A 20,440-nucleotide genomic window follows, 5' to 3' on the forward strand; every position below is an offset into this window, starting at 1 on the left:
TTTCTTTTTTTTTTGTTGTTGTTGTTGCTATTTCTATTTTTTGCTATTGTTCTTAAGTCACGTTTTAGTTTTTTTGTAGTTCATGATGAGATCGTTGGCTCTTTCTCCATAAGTGTTAACGATCCTTATTTTATGAGGGTAATTATCATGTTTACGAAATGTCTCATGAAGACACTTATTTTAAGTAGAACTAACTGGTGCATTTATTCATTCAGCAGTGAGATTCTGTGGCTTGTGTTGATCATCATTCCCGCTCACCACCATCAGTATTCCAGTGTGCAGCTTGGAGTGCAGAGCAACCAGCGACAGGAGCAAAAACAGAATGACAAACAATTTAATCTCACCTTTAATCATGCTAGTGCAGAGTGGTAAGTGAATCACATGAGAGATATTACAAGTGTGCTTAAAAGACCATGGGTACTGTTTGTCATTTCCTCCTGACATTACAACACATATAATTCAACACCAACAGAATACTGTGCTTTCAAGTAAAAATCAATTTGTCATTAAACAATTGATGCATCCATGTGTTTTTACGGTCAGCAAAGCAGCAAAAAACTGCAGTTCATATATCGGGTCAGCTGCTGAGGTCTTATGAATGAAAGTTAGTTACCCATGACAAAGTTATCAGTTTTTAGAAGAACAAGGCGGCCAAAGCCTCACATTAGGATGTGGCCTATTTATTATGGATATGAACCACCCTCTCATTCAGAGTTGAGATCATATTAAATGGTATGACTGTGACAATGTAGACACAATTGTCAATAGCAGCTCTTTCCTGAGGTTTCAACATAGACTGAATGATAATTAGTTTCCTTTTGTTGTCCTTATCTCTTACCTGCAGAAATGGCCAATTTATGCAGGCTGCACCTCGGCCAGCCAAAGTTGATGCTTCCCAGAGGAGGAAAGCAGCCATGTTTCAGACAATGAAAATGAACTCAGGAGCAACACAAGGTTGATTTAGATCCTGGGCAGCATGGAATGAAGTGAGGAAGCAGGCCACAGTGATCTTGCCCTGATGTTGACACTGCTTCCTCTCAGAATTGCTCTCACAGGGTACACCTGCATCACGGAAGAGGCCCATATGCGTCACTGAGATCTGGTCAAGTGAAAATGAAAATGCAAATGTCAGATTTTTGAAATGCTGAGTGAACTAAATGTCAGTCCATATTTTCTTATGAGACATGAGATTGATGTGGATAAGCTATTGAAGGCAAATGTGATAGATGCATAAAGCAGGTTATTCCAACAGCTGTGATTTTGGAGCTGTGAAATAAGCATTGTTTCTTTCAGTGGAATAAGCTGTTGTTTTATGTCCTTGACAGAGATTATCCTGAAAGAACCCACAGTTTGACTTCTTTTATATCTTGTGGTTGAATTTTCATAAAACCAATTATACAATAAACAAGGAACAATACAAGACACAAGAGAGGTGTAAGAATTTGGTTTTGATTATTAATAAGAATCGTTACTTCTGAATACCTGAATAAGTTCAACGACACTGAGAACATAACACTCTCCGTCATAACACTCTCCGTTACTCCCCAAACATTTTGCGAGCTTTATTTTACATTTTCCGCAACACGCAGGCCATCTGTTCCACTTTTCTCCAAAAATGACCACTTGTCAAGTCCTTGCTGCTTCTATTAAATCCCATCCAAACACATTTCATCGATCTATCTATAATCCCCAGTACACATCCACATGTATAAGGGGCAACATCCAGCAGCACGTTTTCCCTCTGATGCTGCTGCTCGGTGCGCGCACATCAGTAAATGAATCACGTAGCACTAGAACAGCCCTTCTTCATGCGATCTTACCAGACCTATTGGAGAAACCTCCCCCAAGGCAAGATCTGTCATTGCTCACTCATTTGCTGGAAGACGATCAGAAACTATGTTAAATGCACCAAGAAATACACCGGAGTCTGTTATAAAGGCGTCGAGAGGCTTTCAGTCAGATCGGCTCAGTGTGAGCGGAGCAGGTTTCAACAGTTGACGCGGAGAGAACAGAGCGCAGGAGAAGCGATTAATTTTGATTATCAGAAATCTTCCAGCACCTTCGTTTTTGTTTTTTGCTTTTTGGCGTTTTTTTATCGTAACGTTTTTGGGGACAGCGCAGAGGAGGATTGTCCGAATGAAGGATGGAGGAGCACCGGGTCCAATTGGACTGGATTATTGGATTACTGGACTGATTATAGGACAATCATCGGGCAAAAGTCGCAGCCGTGCCGTAGATGCTCTTGAATGACGGGAAGACAAAAGGTTGGACAAGAGAATCAGATCTATATCCTGCTTTTAATGTACTTTGTGGCATGGGAAGACCGCATAAGCCTCACCAACAGAACGCATATGCAACAGTGTGCCGCACAGGAAAAAAAGTAAATGCGTTGTGAATGGCAACATCGGGCAATGCTGCATTTTGAATGGCCATGTCAGTATTTGCAGTAGCCTAGGTGTAGATGTCGCATGGGGGCAATGCGCTTTTGTAAGCCACGGTCTAACCTTCACCACAGAGATCCAAACGCGTTAACCTTGGATGCGGTAGGGAATATTAATACTTTATAGTCATCGATTATTCATTAAGTCTACCCCCCGTTTGGAGAAAAAACAAAGCCTTTCTCGTGCGCTATGTTGGATTTGATATTTAATTCATACATCAGGTGTCGTCGGGTGGTCATCTTTGTTTACGGAAAGAGTTCATCACAGCCACACGGCATGTGAAAAAGGTTAAGATACCGATTAAGAGGAGACAGCGCTTCACAAATCGGTTTAATACCTAATTAGTGTGAGATCAGCGTCGACCACATGCCCGGTGAGGGTTTAGCACTTTAGGTTTGCTGTAATCAACAGGTTGAAAGTCAACGAGCTTTTTTTTTTCTCTGTTTGCCACTACTGCATATCTAGTTGAAGGGATGCGTCTCTCTGTACCCATCTTCTTTCTGTTCTGGGTTAAAGCCCTGACATTGAAAAATCTCAATTATTCTGTCCCGGAGGAGCAAGGACCTGGAACTGTTATAGGGAATATAGCAAAAGATGCCGGATATGGGGCTGTTGAGAGAGGGAAAAAATCGAACTTCAGAGTACTGGAGAATTCTGCACCACATCTGGTGGACGTTGACCCCGAGAGTGGACTAATTTTCACCAAACAAAGGATTGACAGAGAGACATTATGCAGGCGCAACCCAAAGTGCCAGCTCTCTATGGAGGTGTTTGCCAATGACAAGGAAATTTGTATGATCAAGATTGATATACAGGACATAAATGACAACTCACCCAGTTTTCCTTCAGATCATGTGAATATTGATATTTCAGAAAATGCTGCTGCTGGGACTCGCTTCCCTCTGACTATTGCTCATGACACCGATTCTGGGGAAAATGGAATAAAGACCTATCAGGTCACAAGAGATGATTACAATACCTTCTCTTTGGATTTAAAAGTGAGGGGTGATGGGACTATATATCCAGAGCTGGTGGTTCAGAGACCTCTGGATAGGGAGGATCAGAGTCATCACACCCTTCTTCTCACTGCAATTGATGGTGGAGAGTATCCAAGATCAGGCTCCATGCAGATCAATGTCAGAGTGACTGATTCAAATGACAATAGCCCAGTTTTCGAAAAATCCTCCTACGTGTTAGAGATTCCTGAGAATTCCCCCCTTGGAAAAATACTTATAGATCTCAATGCCACTGACCAAGATGAAGGAAGCAACGGGCAGGTGGTCTACTCCTTCACTGGATATGCATCTGAGCGAATACAAGATCTGTTCTCAATAGATCCCAATACTGGCGTAATCAAGGTCCAGGGAGAGATTGACTTTGAGGAGAATCCAATCATAGAGTTTGATGTGCAGGCTAAGGATTTGGGGCCCAACCCAATACCAGGCCACTGTAAAATTACTGTCAAAGTGCTTGACAAAAATGATAATTCGCCAATAATAAGTTTTGTCTCTGTCCGGCAGGGAGCCATCAGTGAGGCGGCTCCTCCAGAATCTGTCATTGCTCTGGTCAGAGTGACGGATAAAGACTCTGGTCGTAACGGTCAACTTCAGTGCCGGGTACTGGGAAATGTACCTTTCAGACTGCAGGAAAACAATGATAACTTTTACACTTTGCTCACGGACAGACCTCTTGATAGGGAAATGAAAGACGAATACAATGTAACAATTGTAGCTAGAGACAATGGGATACCTTCTTTGAACAACACTAGGTCATTTACAGTGAAAATCTTAGATGAGAATGACAATGCACCACGCTTTACAAAGACACTGTATGTGTTACAGGTACCTGAGAACAACATCCCAGGGGAGTACTTGGGCTCTGTTTTGGCTCACGACCCAGATGTAGGCCGAAATGGAACAGTGTCATACTCCATTCTGCCGTCACATATAGGCGATGTTTCAGTGTACACCTATGTTTCTGTTAATCCCACTAACGGAGCCATATATGCCTCACGCTCTTTCAACTATGAGCAAACAAAATCCTTTGAGTTCAAAGTCCAGGCAAAAGATGGCGGCTCTCCGCACATGGAGAGCACTTCTACCGTCCGGGTGAATGTCCTTGATGTGAATGACAATCTCCCAGTTATTATATTACCCCTTCTGCAAAATGATACAGCTGAAATCCCAGTGCCGAGAAATGTGGGTATTGGGTACATTGTGGCTACAGTAAAAGCAGTGGACCATGACCATGGGGAGAGTGGCCATTTAACCTATGAGATCACAGAGGGAAATGACAACCACCTGTTTGAGATGGATCCAGTGGGAGGAGAGGTCAGAACTGCCCATGCTCTTTGGGAAGAGATTGCCCCAGTGGTTGAGCTGGTGGTGAAGGTAACTGACCATGGCAAGCCCCCCTTATCTGCCGTGGCTAAGCTGATCATTAAGGCGAACACAGAAACGGCGGCAGGAGGGGGTTCCAGTGTAAGCGGGGAACAGCAGCACTGGGATGTGTCCCTGCCCCTCATAGTTACCCTCTGCATTATCTCTGTCATGCTCTTAGCCGTCATGACTGCCATCGCTGTCAAGTCCAAGCATCAAGATAAGGAGGCTGGGAATTATAACTGCCGCATGGATGAATACTCCAATCCTCCAGTGGGGAAGGGAAAAAAGAAAAGGATCAACAAGAGTGACATCATGCTGGTGCAGAGTGAGATGGAAGAGAGAGATTCTGCGAGCCGGATGAATGTGGTGAGCAGTCCTTCTCTCATCACCTCACCAATATGTTTTGACTACCAGAGCCCTCTGCCACTCACACTGCCCAGGTCAGAGGTCATGTACCTGAAAACCACCCCCAACAGCCTGACCGTCCCCAGGTCAGGTTGTCACTCCAGTTTTGCCGGGCTCAGCACAGAGACTACAGCGAATAGGATGTCAGTGATACAGGTAAGGAGGATACTTCACTATATTCTTTATCTGTGATTTATTTTCACTTATCTGCACCCACTGCTTTGCCATGCAAATCTGAACAAAGAAAAGAAATTGTCTGAAAAAATAGATATTCTGGCACTGTGGACAGACATCAAAATTCTCACTTTTTTCTCTCCCTTTCATGAGACTACACTATATTCAGTCTGCATGTAAAGCATGATATGGCAACCTAGTGCTGAACTGAAATTGTGCTTTCTTTTAAAGCGATCCTTTTCTTCTGTTTGCATTTGGGAATCATTTTCAAATTGCTCCATTCTAAGTCTTCTCTTGCAAAATGGCACATTCACTCCTCGTAATCTGAGAGTCCGCCCAGTTAGACATGCAAACAGTGTGAGTCTTGAACAAGGCTGCTGTGACCCTGCCAGATTCACTGCGATAGAGCGAAAACAAAACCATGCCTGAAATGTGGGATTGGACAGGTGTTTGAGCAGCTTGTCCGATCACATTACAGAACCAATGTGCACCAGACAGCTAGATGCACACAGCATAACCTTACAATCATATTTTTCTCTATGCCACAAATATGGGCCAGATCCACCCATCCGCATCCAAATTTGGCACGATAGGGCCATTATTAGGTTCCAGCTTTGCCTTGTAGAGATGGCAGGGTTGGGTGAACGCGCCAGCTAACATGCTAATTTGACAGCATGAGCTTGTAGTGCTGTTTAGCACAACAGAATTATCTGTTGTAAATGATGTAAATATCTAGGACAGACTTGCAGACAGTCCCATTTGGAGATGATAACACAGATGACAAGGACTGGCACTGTCACCAGTCACTAGGGTATGTGGGTGTGATCAACACAAACACATTACTTCCAAGATAGAGGGGAAGGGATGCTGATGACAGTGGCTAGTGCTCTACTCTTTGAATTGCCAAGGATAACACATATGGTCACAATGGATATTTGCTCTTATTGTCCTGTACTCACTGGCAGATGGCCTGTGATTTTTTACTGATATCATTTAGGTGCTATAATAAAGATATTCAATTTCTTTTCCTGTCTGAATCTCTTGTTATTTTTGGCTTTTGTCGTGAATTTCAACATGGTCAATGCATAATGTTGTTTTCCCTTTGTTTTTTAGACTGAAAATTTCTCCTCGGAGCCCAATTATGCTGGCAGCAGGCAGCCATTTGTTCAAAGGTAAGAGCAGTATCCAAACGCTTCCTGACTGGTGCTTTTTGCGTCTTCATCTTTGTATCAAGCTGGCTGACTTTGACTACCAAAATGGGAGGTTCTCCCGCAAAACTCATAGTAAGTAATGTTTGATTTCTTCCTTCCTTCTTTTCTGCTGCAGCTCAACATTTAAGGATGCAGAACGAGCAAGCCTCAGAGACAGTGGCCATGGTGATAGTGACCAGGCTGATAGTGACCAGGATACTAATAAAGGCTCACACTGCGACACATCTGCCAGGGAGGCCCTCAAGATGAAAGCAGCAGCAGTTAATGGCCATCCTTTTGAGAAGGGTGAGTGGACATCTTCAAGATGCCTAACTGACTCTTGTACCAGACATTGTTTGTACTTTATGCAGTGAGAACGTGCCCAAAGCTCACTGGTGTTTAAGTGGAGGTCTGCAAGCTCCTCGGTAGAGCCAATGCTGACACTTCTTCCATCAATATTATTAGAAGCTGTAGCTGCAGCAGGTTACTTTGTTCCACTTTACACTGCAGACAGCCTGAGCTATGTTTCAAAGATAACATGAAGGCACCATACGAATGTGAAAGGTAGATGGTAGTTTAAGAGGATAAAAGAGTCCATCGGCTGAAGGTGGAATTTTCAGACATCTTCGGTCTGATTTAACCATCAAACAGAATCATATGCACTAAAAGTGTACCTCAGCCTGCGTCTCTTTTGATCATGTCATTAGCTGAACATAAATTCGTCGCATGGCTGTCTTGGATAACACGACACAGACAAGTAAGCGTGATAGACATTTGCAGTGCAAAATGACAGATATTTCTGGTGCAACATGACAGTGTTTCCACCTTTTGCTTGAAGAGCTTTTCTCAGTTATTGGTTTTGCCCTGGTTGTGCTGTTTTGAGAGAAGCCTGCTTTACAACTGAAAATAGAAATGTTGAATTTTATTTCACAAATCTTAAACGATGCACGCTGCTGGGAGTATAATCATAGATGACTGTCAATCTGTTGCTACCTGGCTGACCTAGAAGAGACTGATATATTTAGCTATTGTGGATATAAACTGAAAACACAAAAGCATCTCTCACTCGTGAGATAAAAGATAACGGGGGACTTGAGTGAAGTGGTGATGTTTTTCATTTCCTCATTCGCGGCTCGGAAGAGAAAGGCTGTGGTCATCATGTCCCTATGCAGCACTTTCCACACCATTTACATTGCTATGAACTGTTTGTTTGCAGCATGCTCAGAAGGGCAGAGACGGAAACACTCTTGTGGCTGCCAGAAAGATGTGCGAATCTCTCTCTATCTATCTCACATTTATATACGTGTTAGTGTGTGTTTGTATGTGTGTGCTGTGAGGAATTATGGCGGTCCAAACTTGACTCTGTGGGAGGTGTAAATTCAATCAAATTTTTTTCTTTTTTTCCAGTGCATTTCAGAATCTGATTCAACACAAGTTCTAATGCCAGTCACATGAAGAGATATTGAAAGAAATGTTTTTTACATGGAAAACGGAATATTTACTGGTGCGGCGCTGACACTTGCTTGACTGCAATGTCAGTTAATTTATAGACCTGCTTTTGTAAGATAAGAGAAATGCAATCAAGTGGGGTATTGCTTTTAATATCTGTGTGTTTGTTAATGTCTTTCCTGTTTGTGTGTGAGAAATGTAGTTAAAAAAGCTAAATGAATGGATTGATTAAATTGGGCACTCTCTGATGGGGTTGGTCAGTTGGACATTAAATGGTGTCAGTGTCTGCTGCCTACAAGATGGAAGACCTACATTATGCATTATGCCTCAGACTTAATCACAAAAAAAAAAAAAAATCACCAAACTAGCCCACACACTTATTCGGCCCCCTTATTCTCACTCACAAAAACAGGTATATTTATTGAACAACAAAGCCACTGTTTTTCAGATTTAGACAAGATAGCGCTATTATCCAAAATGGAGACAGCACAGAATTTTTGTTCCAAAAAGCACCAACACAAAAGCTTGCGGGTTAAGTAGTCTTGCTTTTATGTCTTTACCTTTACCATCCCTCTAGTCTCTTGGCTGCTTTGATACAGGTAATATATGCACCTGTGCAGCTTCCACTATCATGCACTCTGAATATTTATTCACTCTCACAGACACCAGATGCACAGTGGGTATGTTGCTAGGCTTTCTCTGATTCTATTTTTAATGGGCAGGCAGTTTCTTTGTTTTTGTGAACATGTTATTTTTTTTACTCTACTTTTGCCCAAAATCACGGCTTTTTGTCGCTTTGTCTGGATTTGGTTATGCCATTCAATTTTATTCAGTGAAGAAATGTGAAATGAAAATGGAGAGCTAATGACAGGCAGAACATATGAAAGCACTCTCACGTCTGTCTATATGTCTTTCACAGCCTTTTTGCTTTTAAATTATATCAGTTCCACAGCCACTAAATGTACATGTATGTGTTTTTTTTCATTTCAGTACCTCTAGCTCATTTAGATATTGTATTTTACAGAAAAGCTCTTGCTAACCATCAAGGCAAATGTTACTATTCTAAGGACAACTATTTAGCTTGAATCTAAGACCGTAAAAACATGTATAAAAACATTAATATCCTCATATCCCAAAGGATAGCATATCTTCTTGTGAGCACACGTAAGAAAAATACCTGTTAATATGGAAAAACATGTTTTATAACTGTTATCCATCCATCCATCCATTTTCTATACCGCTGAATCCGTCGGTCGGGTCGCAGGGGGGGCTGGAGCCTATCCCAGCGGTCAATGGGCGAGAGGCAGGGTACACCCTGGACAGGCCGGCTGTTATAACTGTTATACTTGTATAAAATACCAAAATGATAATAATAATAATGCTATAACTATCGACAAATACCACACATAATGCTCTTTTATTGGCTGAACTGCACACTTTTTTATACACTCATGCTAATTTAAGGACCCAGGGTAAAATATTCTGTTAGTATGTATTAGAATTTATGTAAATATGCAGACGCAGTCTTTGAATTACTTCTGCTCGTGTAGTAAGACAAACTGGCGTGAATGCTGCTTATACCTCATTTAGGTGCTGCTTTACCTTTTAAGACCATACATCCCTTTGCATCAGCATCAGCTGCTAGCTCCTTTGTTGATAGATACCATGGAAATGAATTCAGCATCTGCCCGCTTCTCCCTGCTTATGCTTATTGTCCTGGCTTTGTGCATCTGTGCTTGGAAGATACTTTTCTCTATTTTGCTGGAAGAAGATGGAGAAACATAAATGCATGTGGCACAGTGTAATAAAAGGATCTCTGCTGTGGTCTGCCTAAATCATAACCAGCATCGAGGTCTGTTCTCCGTTTGCAAAATTTATTTTAAATTTGAATGTATGTTCTGAACTTTTACAACACATTACCAGAATAATGTGTCCTCAGAATAATTCGAGCTAACATAATTTGTAACATGAATCTTAGAGTAAAGGCGACTTTAGCTTTTAATGCTAAACATTTAGCTGTGGATAGTTAGAGATATAGCACCGTCGCCTCACAGCAAGAATGTTTTTATCAGAGTAAAAAAAATAAGCAGAAGATAAAGAGAAAAGTATTGTTACAACAATAAATACTAAATAATACAGTAATAGCTATTACACCCTAACAAAAAATCAAAAGTTCAAATGTTTAGATCCTTTTGAAATTTACTATCAGTTTAAAATACCCACTGACATACATTTAGTGATTTCACTTTCAATTACAAAATGTATCATTTACACAATTCAAGACAATTCCAAGGTTTAAAACCTCATAAAAAATAGTATGGGCTGTGTTTATGGACACTGTCCTGTGCTCAAATACATCTCACTGGGGTATCTGTTCATGCCTACCGAAACAGCCTATAATTATGTTTATAGAATATATGATCTCATGTGGTCGTGAGTGCAACTATGTGTGAACTGTGAAAAAAGGGGTCGATGACAGTCTTAGTTTTTATTGTCAAGAGGATGTATTTTGGCCCTAACCTTGATCTTTTTCATAGCCCTAACCAAGTAATGTTATTTCCTAAACACAACGCGGAAGTGATAAAAGTTTTTAAATGAAAAATGGTTGTGTTATTAACAGAACCTAACAGAAGGTTCACAATGGCCGTAGCCTCAGTAATGTGACCCAACTTTTGGAGCACTGCTTTGAAACCTCAGGTTTTAAGTATTTGCTATTCCCACCTGTATGGCGCATAAGAATTCATACAAGTGTCACGGCTTGGTGTCTACAAGTCTCACAAAAACGGAGCCAAGAGCAGACACAGGACTCAGGGAGAATCAGGGTTAGAACAGAGGTTATTTACAGGTGGTGGGTGTTGAAAGCCGAAGGGAGGATCCGGGTAGACGTGGAACTCAGAGAGGAGGGAGATGATTAGTGAGGTTCCGAATACGGAATTTGTCCAGACAATGGGTATGTTTGTCCTTACTTGATCCTGGAGAGAATCCAAAGTGGAGGGGAGGGTGTTGGCTGTGGTACAGAGGTTCTGAGTCGGCGGCAGGGAGAGCAGGCGGGTATGTGGAGCAGGCTGGCGGGAGGAGGGTTACAATAGATGCCAGTCAGGGCATAAAAATGTAAGGCTTGGAGAGTGGACGAAGGAAACGGCGCTGAAGGAAACAAGAAGGCAAGGTCAGAGCTCGGAGTTTAACTTGCAATGCAACACAGGAGTCGGCCTAATTACCACTAGAGTAGTGGGACGATCTTGCGAAGAGTGGTTGCTCCTGCAGTTCCTAAAAGAGTGTCCTGATGAGGGCAGATGAGGAACAGGTTTGGAAGCAGGAGCAATTCAGACTCCGCCGGGCTCCCAGGAAACCTGCCCAGCCCCACCTTAGACTCAGAAACCACAGCAAAACAACGCAACCAAGCATGATCGTCACAGCAAGCCCATTGGGTTGTGACTTTTCAATCACAAGTTAGCCCAGCCTCAAAACGTGCCCTACTTAATTGTGTATTTTACTAGAATTAGATAATGATTTACTTAAAGAACATCATACTATGTTAAAGTTCAATTTCATCAAGACTCTATACTCTGAATAAGACGCTAACATTACCCCGAATAATCAATATTGAGTAAACAATAAGCAGCTCAAGCAATGTTGAGTAATTCAGTCTTAGTCACATTATGTGGAGATGCACATATCTTAATCAAACTTTAACGTCCGAATAGAGTTTTTACAGCATTCTGTGACACACATGTGCGTCACCAATAGCTTTACTCCAAACAGGCACTCTCATTTTTTGGTTGAGGGTGAAGAAAACAGGAGATATGGTGATGTGGACGCATGTTTTGTGACATTTTAAACAGGATCATGTGAGGAATTCCCAATATGGAAATAATGTAATCACCACGAGTGGAATAATTTCTTATTCAGAGTATGGTCAATATTCTGAATATTGTTGTCCATTAAAATGGTGGCCCTGTTAGGGTTAGGCACCAAAACTATTTAGTTAGGTTTTAGGAAAAGATTGTAGTTTGACACAAAACACAAGCTTTTAAAGCATCACATATGACGCAGCTGACACCAGGCTCCTTTTGGCTCAGAAACATAATGATTACATGTATCCCATGGTTACTAGAAATGTTACATAGCAGTGCTTTTTTTTCCTGCCTACTGAGCTTCTATGGTGAATAGTTAACGCTGACTGATTTCATTACACAGAGAAAAACTACTCTCTTACACAATGTTTATATAAACCTAATAGTATGGATGCAGAGTTCACCCATTTGGGTACAGATGCGGAAAACAATATTTATGCACAGTGATGAAAAAGGGAAATCCCTAAGCATGCAAAACTTGTAAGGTCTTTTAGAAGCAGCCCACCTACGTGGTCAAAGAGTGACAACCCCATCTACTGTTGGGAGAAACCAGCGTATATAGTGATACCTATCAACCCATTTACTATGCACACATTGGAAAAATATACTGTGTCCTAAAGAGATGACTGTAACCCGTCTGACATTTTTTCAGCGAAAAAGGAAAAAATGTTTTCCCTTTGACATTGCATAGTTTTCCTATAAAATTAACAGCACAATTTACCTCTGTCCAGTCACAGCATAATTAACAGTTTCACCGTATCCTGTGGCTATGAGTGGGTGCCTTTGTGTAGGTGTTAATAGACTTGAGCAGCAGTATGTGATAGTCATGCCGTGTATTTGCAAATGAACTTGCATCGCATGTGTGGTACATTGGCGCTGACTTCCACATCTCTTGGGAGCTGTAGCACAGAGAAGGCATCTGTTTTGTTTCTTTCGGTTTTGTGCATCCTCCAGCAAACTGATCGAGGCTTGTGTATAAATAAGGTTCAGCCGACTTTGAACAGAAGGATCTAACCACCTTTTCTAGGAAGAGACCCGTCATGTGTAGCCTCCTCTTGTTCGAAGCTGATATACTGATCCTCATCAGAGCCAAGTTTCAAAATGAGATCAAATGAACCAATCAGCTAGTCACTTGCTCTTGGACTTCGATATCATGGAATGACATGAGAGTAAGAGAGAGATGGGCTGATCAAAGACATGTATCATATCATTTATCAAACAATGAATAAAATAGTAGATTATTTCTATTAAAAATGGTTTGATGTGGTTGGAATTTTTTTCTCTGCTGGAACAAGAGGCAGATTTATGAGGGTGAAGTTACTTTAAATGTTAGCTAGATGTGAGAATATTTACATTTTGTGATATTTTTTCTAAAAATTTGTTCCTGTAGGGAGATAAAAGAGAGTAGCAGAGCTAGTTATTAAATTGTTTGATATTTTAACAAAAAAAACATACTGCGTGAGACAAATTCTAACAGAATTACGAAGTTCTAATGAATTCATAGGTCACTGTTGGAATTTGTTTGTGTATTTAGTAAAAAAACTGTTCTAATCATTCGGAAATCCCAGCAAAAGAAGACAGCGCATTTATTAGAATAAAGGTGTTCATGTTTAACAAATGAAGGAAAACCATTATTTTTCACAAGACATTTTGACATTTTGCTTCATGCCTTTACATGTGAAACACCTCAGTGCATCACAGTGGAAAGAATTTTGATAGCTGAGTGAAATGGCCACAGAAAAAAAAGGACACCTTCGACATCATAACACCATGGAAATGGGCTTTTTATGTGTGTTGCCCTCTTTATGCTCATATTTTTCCCCCTTCGGGATTAGATGTGGTGTGAAAATTATGAGACCGTATTATGATACACCCATTTCTCTGCTTTTTACTACCAACAATAATACACAGGTATGTACACAAGTGTGTTGTAAAGTAGTCTAGTAATAATCTAGTAAGTAGATGCTGCTGCTGTCGTGGAATAATTAGAGGACCACTTCAATCACCATTATGTTCTCATGATGAAAAAATTGTATGATTGTTGCTCTACTGACATAAAATATGTTTATTCTGTGACCTTGTGGTCGTGCTTTCAATATAAACTATATTTAAAGCTTGTAGTATTGGCATTTTTGCCAAATATCACCAAAAATAACCAGATCTGTTTTGTTGTTGTTGTCTGTTTTTTTTTTTTTTTAATTTTTACTTGTTTGATTTAAACTTTTTTATTTGAAAAAAAAACAAAACTCTTTTTATAATAGCTTAGCCGACGCCCATTAAAAGCTTACAAAACTTCAGGGCTCACGATAAGAAATGCCAAGTACCTCCAACCTAAGCAGCAGAGTTCTTTTGAAATAATTAGAAAGATGGTGTAAGTAAAACTAATTACAGTTTATGGTACAAATGATATTTCCACAATGTAATTCTAATTGGATATTTTATTCTAGTTTTAATCTGGCAACTTTCCCAGGGTGCCCTACCTCGTGCCAAATGTCATTTGGGAAAGGCTCCAACCCCCCACAATTCTGAACTGGGTCAAATTGGAGTGGGATATATGCATTGATGGATGGAGAAAAAGGATGGAAAGTTGATTTCAAATAGAGCTCAAGATGCAAGACATAGACAGAAAGTTTTAAATACAACCAACGGTATGACTAAGTAAATCTTAGTCATAAATAAATATGCTAAAATCAAGCAGACAAACAAAACACACAAGCCCACAGGGAGTCCAATGAAGGCGAATGACAGCAAAAAAAAAAACAGATAAAAGAAAAGCCAAACACGATGAACACAACTTTAAACAAAAATGGCTGGGAAGAGGTCGCCACACAAAATAAAAGAGAAAGAATCCAGCATCTGAAGGATTGAGAGACCACACAGTTGCAGTGTCTCAAATCATGGAACTGAACTTTCAGTTACATGCAGTGCAGGTTGTTCATAATTATCAAAGTGTCCGCCTTGGAACAATTTTCACTTTTCAGCCTCAATTAATGTCATCTTGGCTACATAACACAAGGTGAGGGAAGTACTTGATGTGAGTCATTGCCTGATGTGAATGACGCATGCTCATAGCAAACTACCCTTTTCTCAACCCCTACCCTGCCTAGCCATAAAAAAAAAACTAAATGTCTCACCTGTTTGTAATCACACTTATCCATTGTTACTTTTGCAATTTCATGGATTGTGCTAGCTGTACAATAAAAGGCATAGCAGCAGCAAATAAAAAGAATGAATGAATGAATGATGATGATATCTTGTTATTCCACCTGCTTAAAAGTTATTTGGAAATGGGAAACATGAGTCTTGTTCAGGAAATGAAAGATCTCTCTCTGCAAATAATTTCAGACAGCTATATATTAGACATTGATCATGAAATCCATATGACAATTAAGCTCGTTGAATGATTGGGTCTTACAGCCAGATAGGCTGAAAAGTTGTTCATATTTCATCTAAGATTTTTTTATTATTGTCACCCTGACCCTGCTCAGTGTTCCTGATCATGCGGCTCTCTTATCGTGTGGTGACTCATCAGGTAATAACAGGGACCACCCGGTAATTTAAGTCAGTATGAGGAGAATATAGGGCTCTCGTCACTTCTGATGCTGATGGTAGGTAGCCGGCTAACACAACCAGATTTGTTTTAAGCGTTGACATTTAATGTGAGCTACATTATCAACATAGTTCAACAATGTGAACAAAATATTTGAAAATACACTCTGTGCTTAAGATCACAGCCACTCATTGATCTAATGAGTACTTAGGGATTTGTATGTAGAGGCCATATAGTGGACACATAATCATTTTGCACACTAATTCATTTTCATGTGCACCATGAATAACATGACTGCCATCATACAATTCAACGCACCAGGTCAACACTGGTGTGCAACTTTGCGATGAACTGACTGTAATTCAGCTTTTTTTCCCCAAATATATAAATACTAAACATTGAGCCATTTTTGAAGTCATTTTCTGCTCTGTTCATATTAATCATCTTAAACTTGGCACATTATTTTTGCACTACAACTTATGTACCTTATGTCTCAGGCATGCAGTTAAAATAAAAATTAAACTTATCAAAGCAGAAGTAGAATAGAAAATATGCCTTTGAGTTTTCAAAATGTTCACAGAATATATACGTGTGTGTGACACTTTTGGAGCTGCTGCAGGTCTGCTCAATGGTGAGCTTTTTATTCTTTGGCGCAATGCATTATGGTATACTTGCAGGGTTAGTATTAGATGAGACTACTTTTTATGCAGCATTGTTGGCTACTTGGATTACACTATATAGAGTATATTTCACTAGATGTGAGCTCACTATGTTGTCCTCTGAATTGTGAGTGATTTTCGACTCAACCCAAGTATTCAGTTTGAGACAACTCTACCCTGTCAAAATGAACTTACTATGCTAAGTACATTGTGTACACAGTGCAGGGATCTGAAATGAGACATTTTATATATATGCACAGTGAACACTGAGCACAAAAAACGACTTGAAATCTCACAAAGACAGAGCACTGCAAACACAGACAGACAAGGCTAGTGATTAAAGAACATAAACAGAGAGTGAGTTCAGAAGGTCGGGAAGGATACGCAGCGGGACACTGACGATATTTGGTGGATGAAAGAAGTGAACCAGAGAGTCGAGCTAAGAGTAAGACACCTAAAACAATGACAAAAAGAGCATAATGAGCTTGAGCAACATTTTCACAAATAACATCTTGCCTCCAGAATGTCTCGCCGGTTCCTGTTTAGAAATGTTAAAAATAGTCACGCAGGTTTCAGGTTCGACTATCTTTTTTACGCAACCTACTTTTGATGTAAATGTAAATGAAAAACATCACTTCCTCTGCACCAGATGATATTTTCCAGGAAACACCTACGCAGGATGTGGATAGTACCAGAGGGAAAAATGTTTCATAAACAGGACAAATTACTCGTGATATTTACCAAAACAAGAAACTTTTTTACTTGGATGTTGTTGTGTACCATCACTTCAAAGTTGCACCATGCGCATTTTTTTTGGGATTGAATAAAGAGATACACCATAAATGATGAAATTACATTGTTAATCTCAAACTTTGCTATTCTGAAAATTCTGTGACATACAAAACAACATGTCAAAAAAAGATGGAGGTGTCAGTTAAACTTAAAAAATAACGCTAGAATGTCTTTGTTTGCTGTGTTTTAGTATTGCTGCTCATCCTTCAAAATGTCATCTAAATTTTCGTCTAGGTTGTTTATACTTACCCCAGCAGGCTCCAATAACAAATGTTTAACTGTTTTTTGCAGAGCAAGACAAATCAGTCCACTGCACCGATGAATGTCGTGCACTGGGACATTCTGACAGATGCTGGATGCCAAAGTTACGGGTAGGAAGCCAAGCAGACAGCGCAGATAATCGTACCAACCTTTTCATCCCTGTGGGAATGGATGCCATGGTAGAGACAGAGATTTATGGCACCATCAGCTGCAACAGCAGAAAAACCCTCAGCACGTTTGGAAAAGAACAGCGGGACAGTACAATCCTCGTGGCCAATGTTAAACCTTACTTAAAAACGCAGCGTGCACTAAGCCCACCGCTACAAGAGAGCCCATCTTCGTCCAGCAGTCCCACTAAGAGTAGTATGCCCCTGGACTTGGCCAACCGAGAGTCCAAAGAAGAGAGGGACGGTGGATCCGACAGCAGTGCCTATGGCCCTCCAGATGGCCAGTGCTCCCCACTGCACACCGAGTTGGAGGAGCCCCCCTATCTCACCTGCGAGCTCAGGCCCAAGTCCCTGTCAAGCAGTCTCATTCACAGCTCTGTCATCAGTCAGGAGTGCGGGGGGTCGGATTGTGCTCCCGACCCAAGGGCCTCTGGTAACTGACAGGTGAGATGATCACGCTCTCTCTCACTTGCCAGGGGTGCGATGACGATATCGCAGATTGATGACTAATAGGTGATTTATTTTGATCCACTGAGGTGTTCTTACACGCATTGTATAACCAAAAACCATCTGCTTTGTATGTTTTTCCTTTCTTTGAATTTATTTTATTGAGTTTGTGACTTGTTGTGTTTAGGTGATATGTGTCCTTGACTGCTGTGAAGATTTTGGGTGGGTGGGTGGGTAGGGGGGGATCAGTGCTTACCGGACTTCAAGTGTTTTCATGGTGTACTGTACCTGTCGATCTAGATGTCTGTATTTTACATATTTCAAACTCCAATTTTGTGAGGCTGTTGAGCAAATTGCTACTGTTACGCTATTGAGTCCCGTCTGCTTTTGTACAGTGAAGCTTTCTGTCTCCATTTAGTGTATAAGGAACATCTCTTTGAAAATCACAGGAAATACATATCAGTGACGTTACATTCAAAAGTGAAGTGTCTTATGAACTGTTAATGGTGGTGCAACAGGGAATGTCCCCTTTTCATAAAACCATTTGAAGTTCCTATAAAAAGAATTTTTTAAGAATGTATTTGTAATTTTATTGTCGTCTTCTGCAGTTTATGTGAAAATAAGCTGAGCTTACACGTGAATGTGGGCTACTGTACTTGTTGTGTACTTTATTAAATTTGTATACACTGTGTGCATGGAAGGCATTTATTTTTGACTGGTGGCAGCTTCTGAAGCTGTCATGTCTTTTGTGAGAGACGTGCATTTTTTGTCTAAAAGGTACTTTTACGTGTTAACGACAGACAGCACTGTTGACTCTGCAAAAATGTGCCAACTTAGCTATACACTGTATACCAGCACATATTACTTTTCGGTATCTTAGCTAGAGCAAGAAAGTCACAATCAACATTTTACACGGCTATTTATATTTAATAAAGTCACATTAAAACAGGCACTGTGAATTAGTGCACCCAACAGAAGATGAGTTTACTTCCTCTGCTCAATGCTTTCATTAAAGGTATGCATCACTGTGATGGAGATGTTTGTGCTATTTTCAAACGAAGCTACTGTCAGTTAATATTTACTAGGTTTGTTTTAATATGTGTGTCTGACAAATGATGAGACATGAATCCAACACGAAAGAAATGCTACGTTCAGCTGCAACTAGCAGATACAAGCAAGGACTTTAGTAATGAATGCTTTGGTTGTGTTAAATGAAATCAAATTTTAATGATCGCTGTGAGGGAAGTAGGTCATTGCAGCTGCAGAGAATCAAATAAATAGCAAATTTAAGGTTATGGCAAGCATGATCGAAAAAAGAGAGAATTAAATGGCAAATTTTAAAGCAAACAAACAAACAAAAAATTGACCGTCCTTGCTATTAAGGTTGAGACAGTGGCACTTTGTGTCCCAATATGTCCATCATTTGTTGTGTACCTCATTGGATTTGCCAGAGCGCATGTGCAAATGTGCCGATTGTATGCATTATGCACTATTTGCCATTCAATCAAATGCAGATAAGGTAGGTGTGGTGACAGACAGGCCACGGTCTGAAGGCATATTAAAGCAGCCCAAGCTGCTGAAATCCCTTCAAATTTGCTCATTTCTGTCCAAACATAACCTGCTTTGCAAACATGGCGGCTGCTTTTTTTTGTTCCAGCAGAGGACAGAGACATCAACACGGCTGTGACCAGTCATATTATTTAGAAAACCCTGAGCATATCCACTGCATCTGCTTGTCTGTATGATGCATTTTAGTATACACAGAGATGTCTGTTTAGGGATGTCTGTTGAGGTAGATCACTAAACTAAGCAATCCTGGGAATGTAGCGGTGTTTTCACTTTTCCCTTCATAAAACAATCTAACAAAACCCTCCTGTTTCTTTTCACTTTTTGAGAATGCCTTGCTGTTCATGAGCTCTGGATAACAGAATCCTGTCATCTACTGAAAGCTGACTATAAGTACTATTCCATTTCTCCTCGGGGAAAACACATTAATTTGGATTTTGATTTGCATTTGTTTTGGTGCTGGTATTGACACAATTCCAGACCTAGATGTCTCATCTCAGCAGGCAGCTCTGATGAGCTCATCTGCATAAGTTGAAATACTCTTTGAGAGGGAGATTGCGTGGGTCACAGCAACTCATCCCATTGAAATACAGACAGAAACATCACATCATTTTATCTGTATCACTCCCAGGGTTTCAGAACATGTGAGATGAAGACAGGTGAGCAGAATGACAAGTAGGAAGGGGTTGAATCATTTACCGTAACACTTACTCCTTCAACTATTTATCACTCTATCATTTAGGGATGTAAAATAGGTTAAACTTGTGATTCTGCCACAATTATGCAAAAAAATTTGGTTTGAAGCAACCACTTTTCCTAATTATCACAGCAGCTAGACAAAATAAAAAGTGCAATATTGTTGAGGGGATCTGAATGCAGATTAAGAACTAGCAAAGCCTCCTGGATGAATATGACTTGTTTCTCTGAATGATTGCAGTCAGAGAAAAAAAGGAATTACAGACAATGAAAGTGATCTGTGTAATACCTCCATTCTTCTACATTTTACATACACAAATGATCTATTCAGATGAAAATGGAATGAGCGCTGTGCCATTCAGTTGTGAAAAATTGACATGCTCACCCGGAGTACTTAAGCTTTTAATT

At 40.3% G+C, this 20,440-nt stretch overlaps 1 protein-coding gene across 1 annotated transcript; it reads left to right on the forward strand.

Annotated features, from left to right (window-relative positions):
• The first annotated feature begins 1,765 nt into the window (after positions 1-1,765).
• Positions 1,766-17,986, forward strand: LOC142396628 (protocadherin-17-like). The gene is made up of 4 exons (XM_075479569.1): positions 1,766-5,383; positions 6,515-6,573; positions 6,728-6,897; positions 17,187-17,986. The coding sequence occupies exons 1-4, from the start codon at positions 2,915-2,917 to the stop codon at positions 17,762-17,764; spliced, it is 3,276 nt and encodes a 1,091-aa protein (XP_075335684.1). The 5' UTR covers positions 1,766-2,914; the 3' UTR covers positions 17,765-17,986.
• Positions 17,987-20,440: the final 2,454 nt, after the last annotated feature.

The sequence above is a fragment of the Odontesthes bonariensis genome, chromosome 12 (assembly GCF_027942865.1).
Source record: "Odontesthes bonariensis isolate fOdoBon6 chromosome 12, fOdoBon6.hap1, whole genome shotgun sequence".
Classification (NCBI taxonomy): Eukaryota; Metazoa; Chordata; class Actinopteri; order Atheriniformes; family Atherinopsidae; genus Odontesthes; species Odontesthes bonariensis.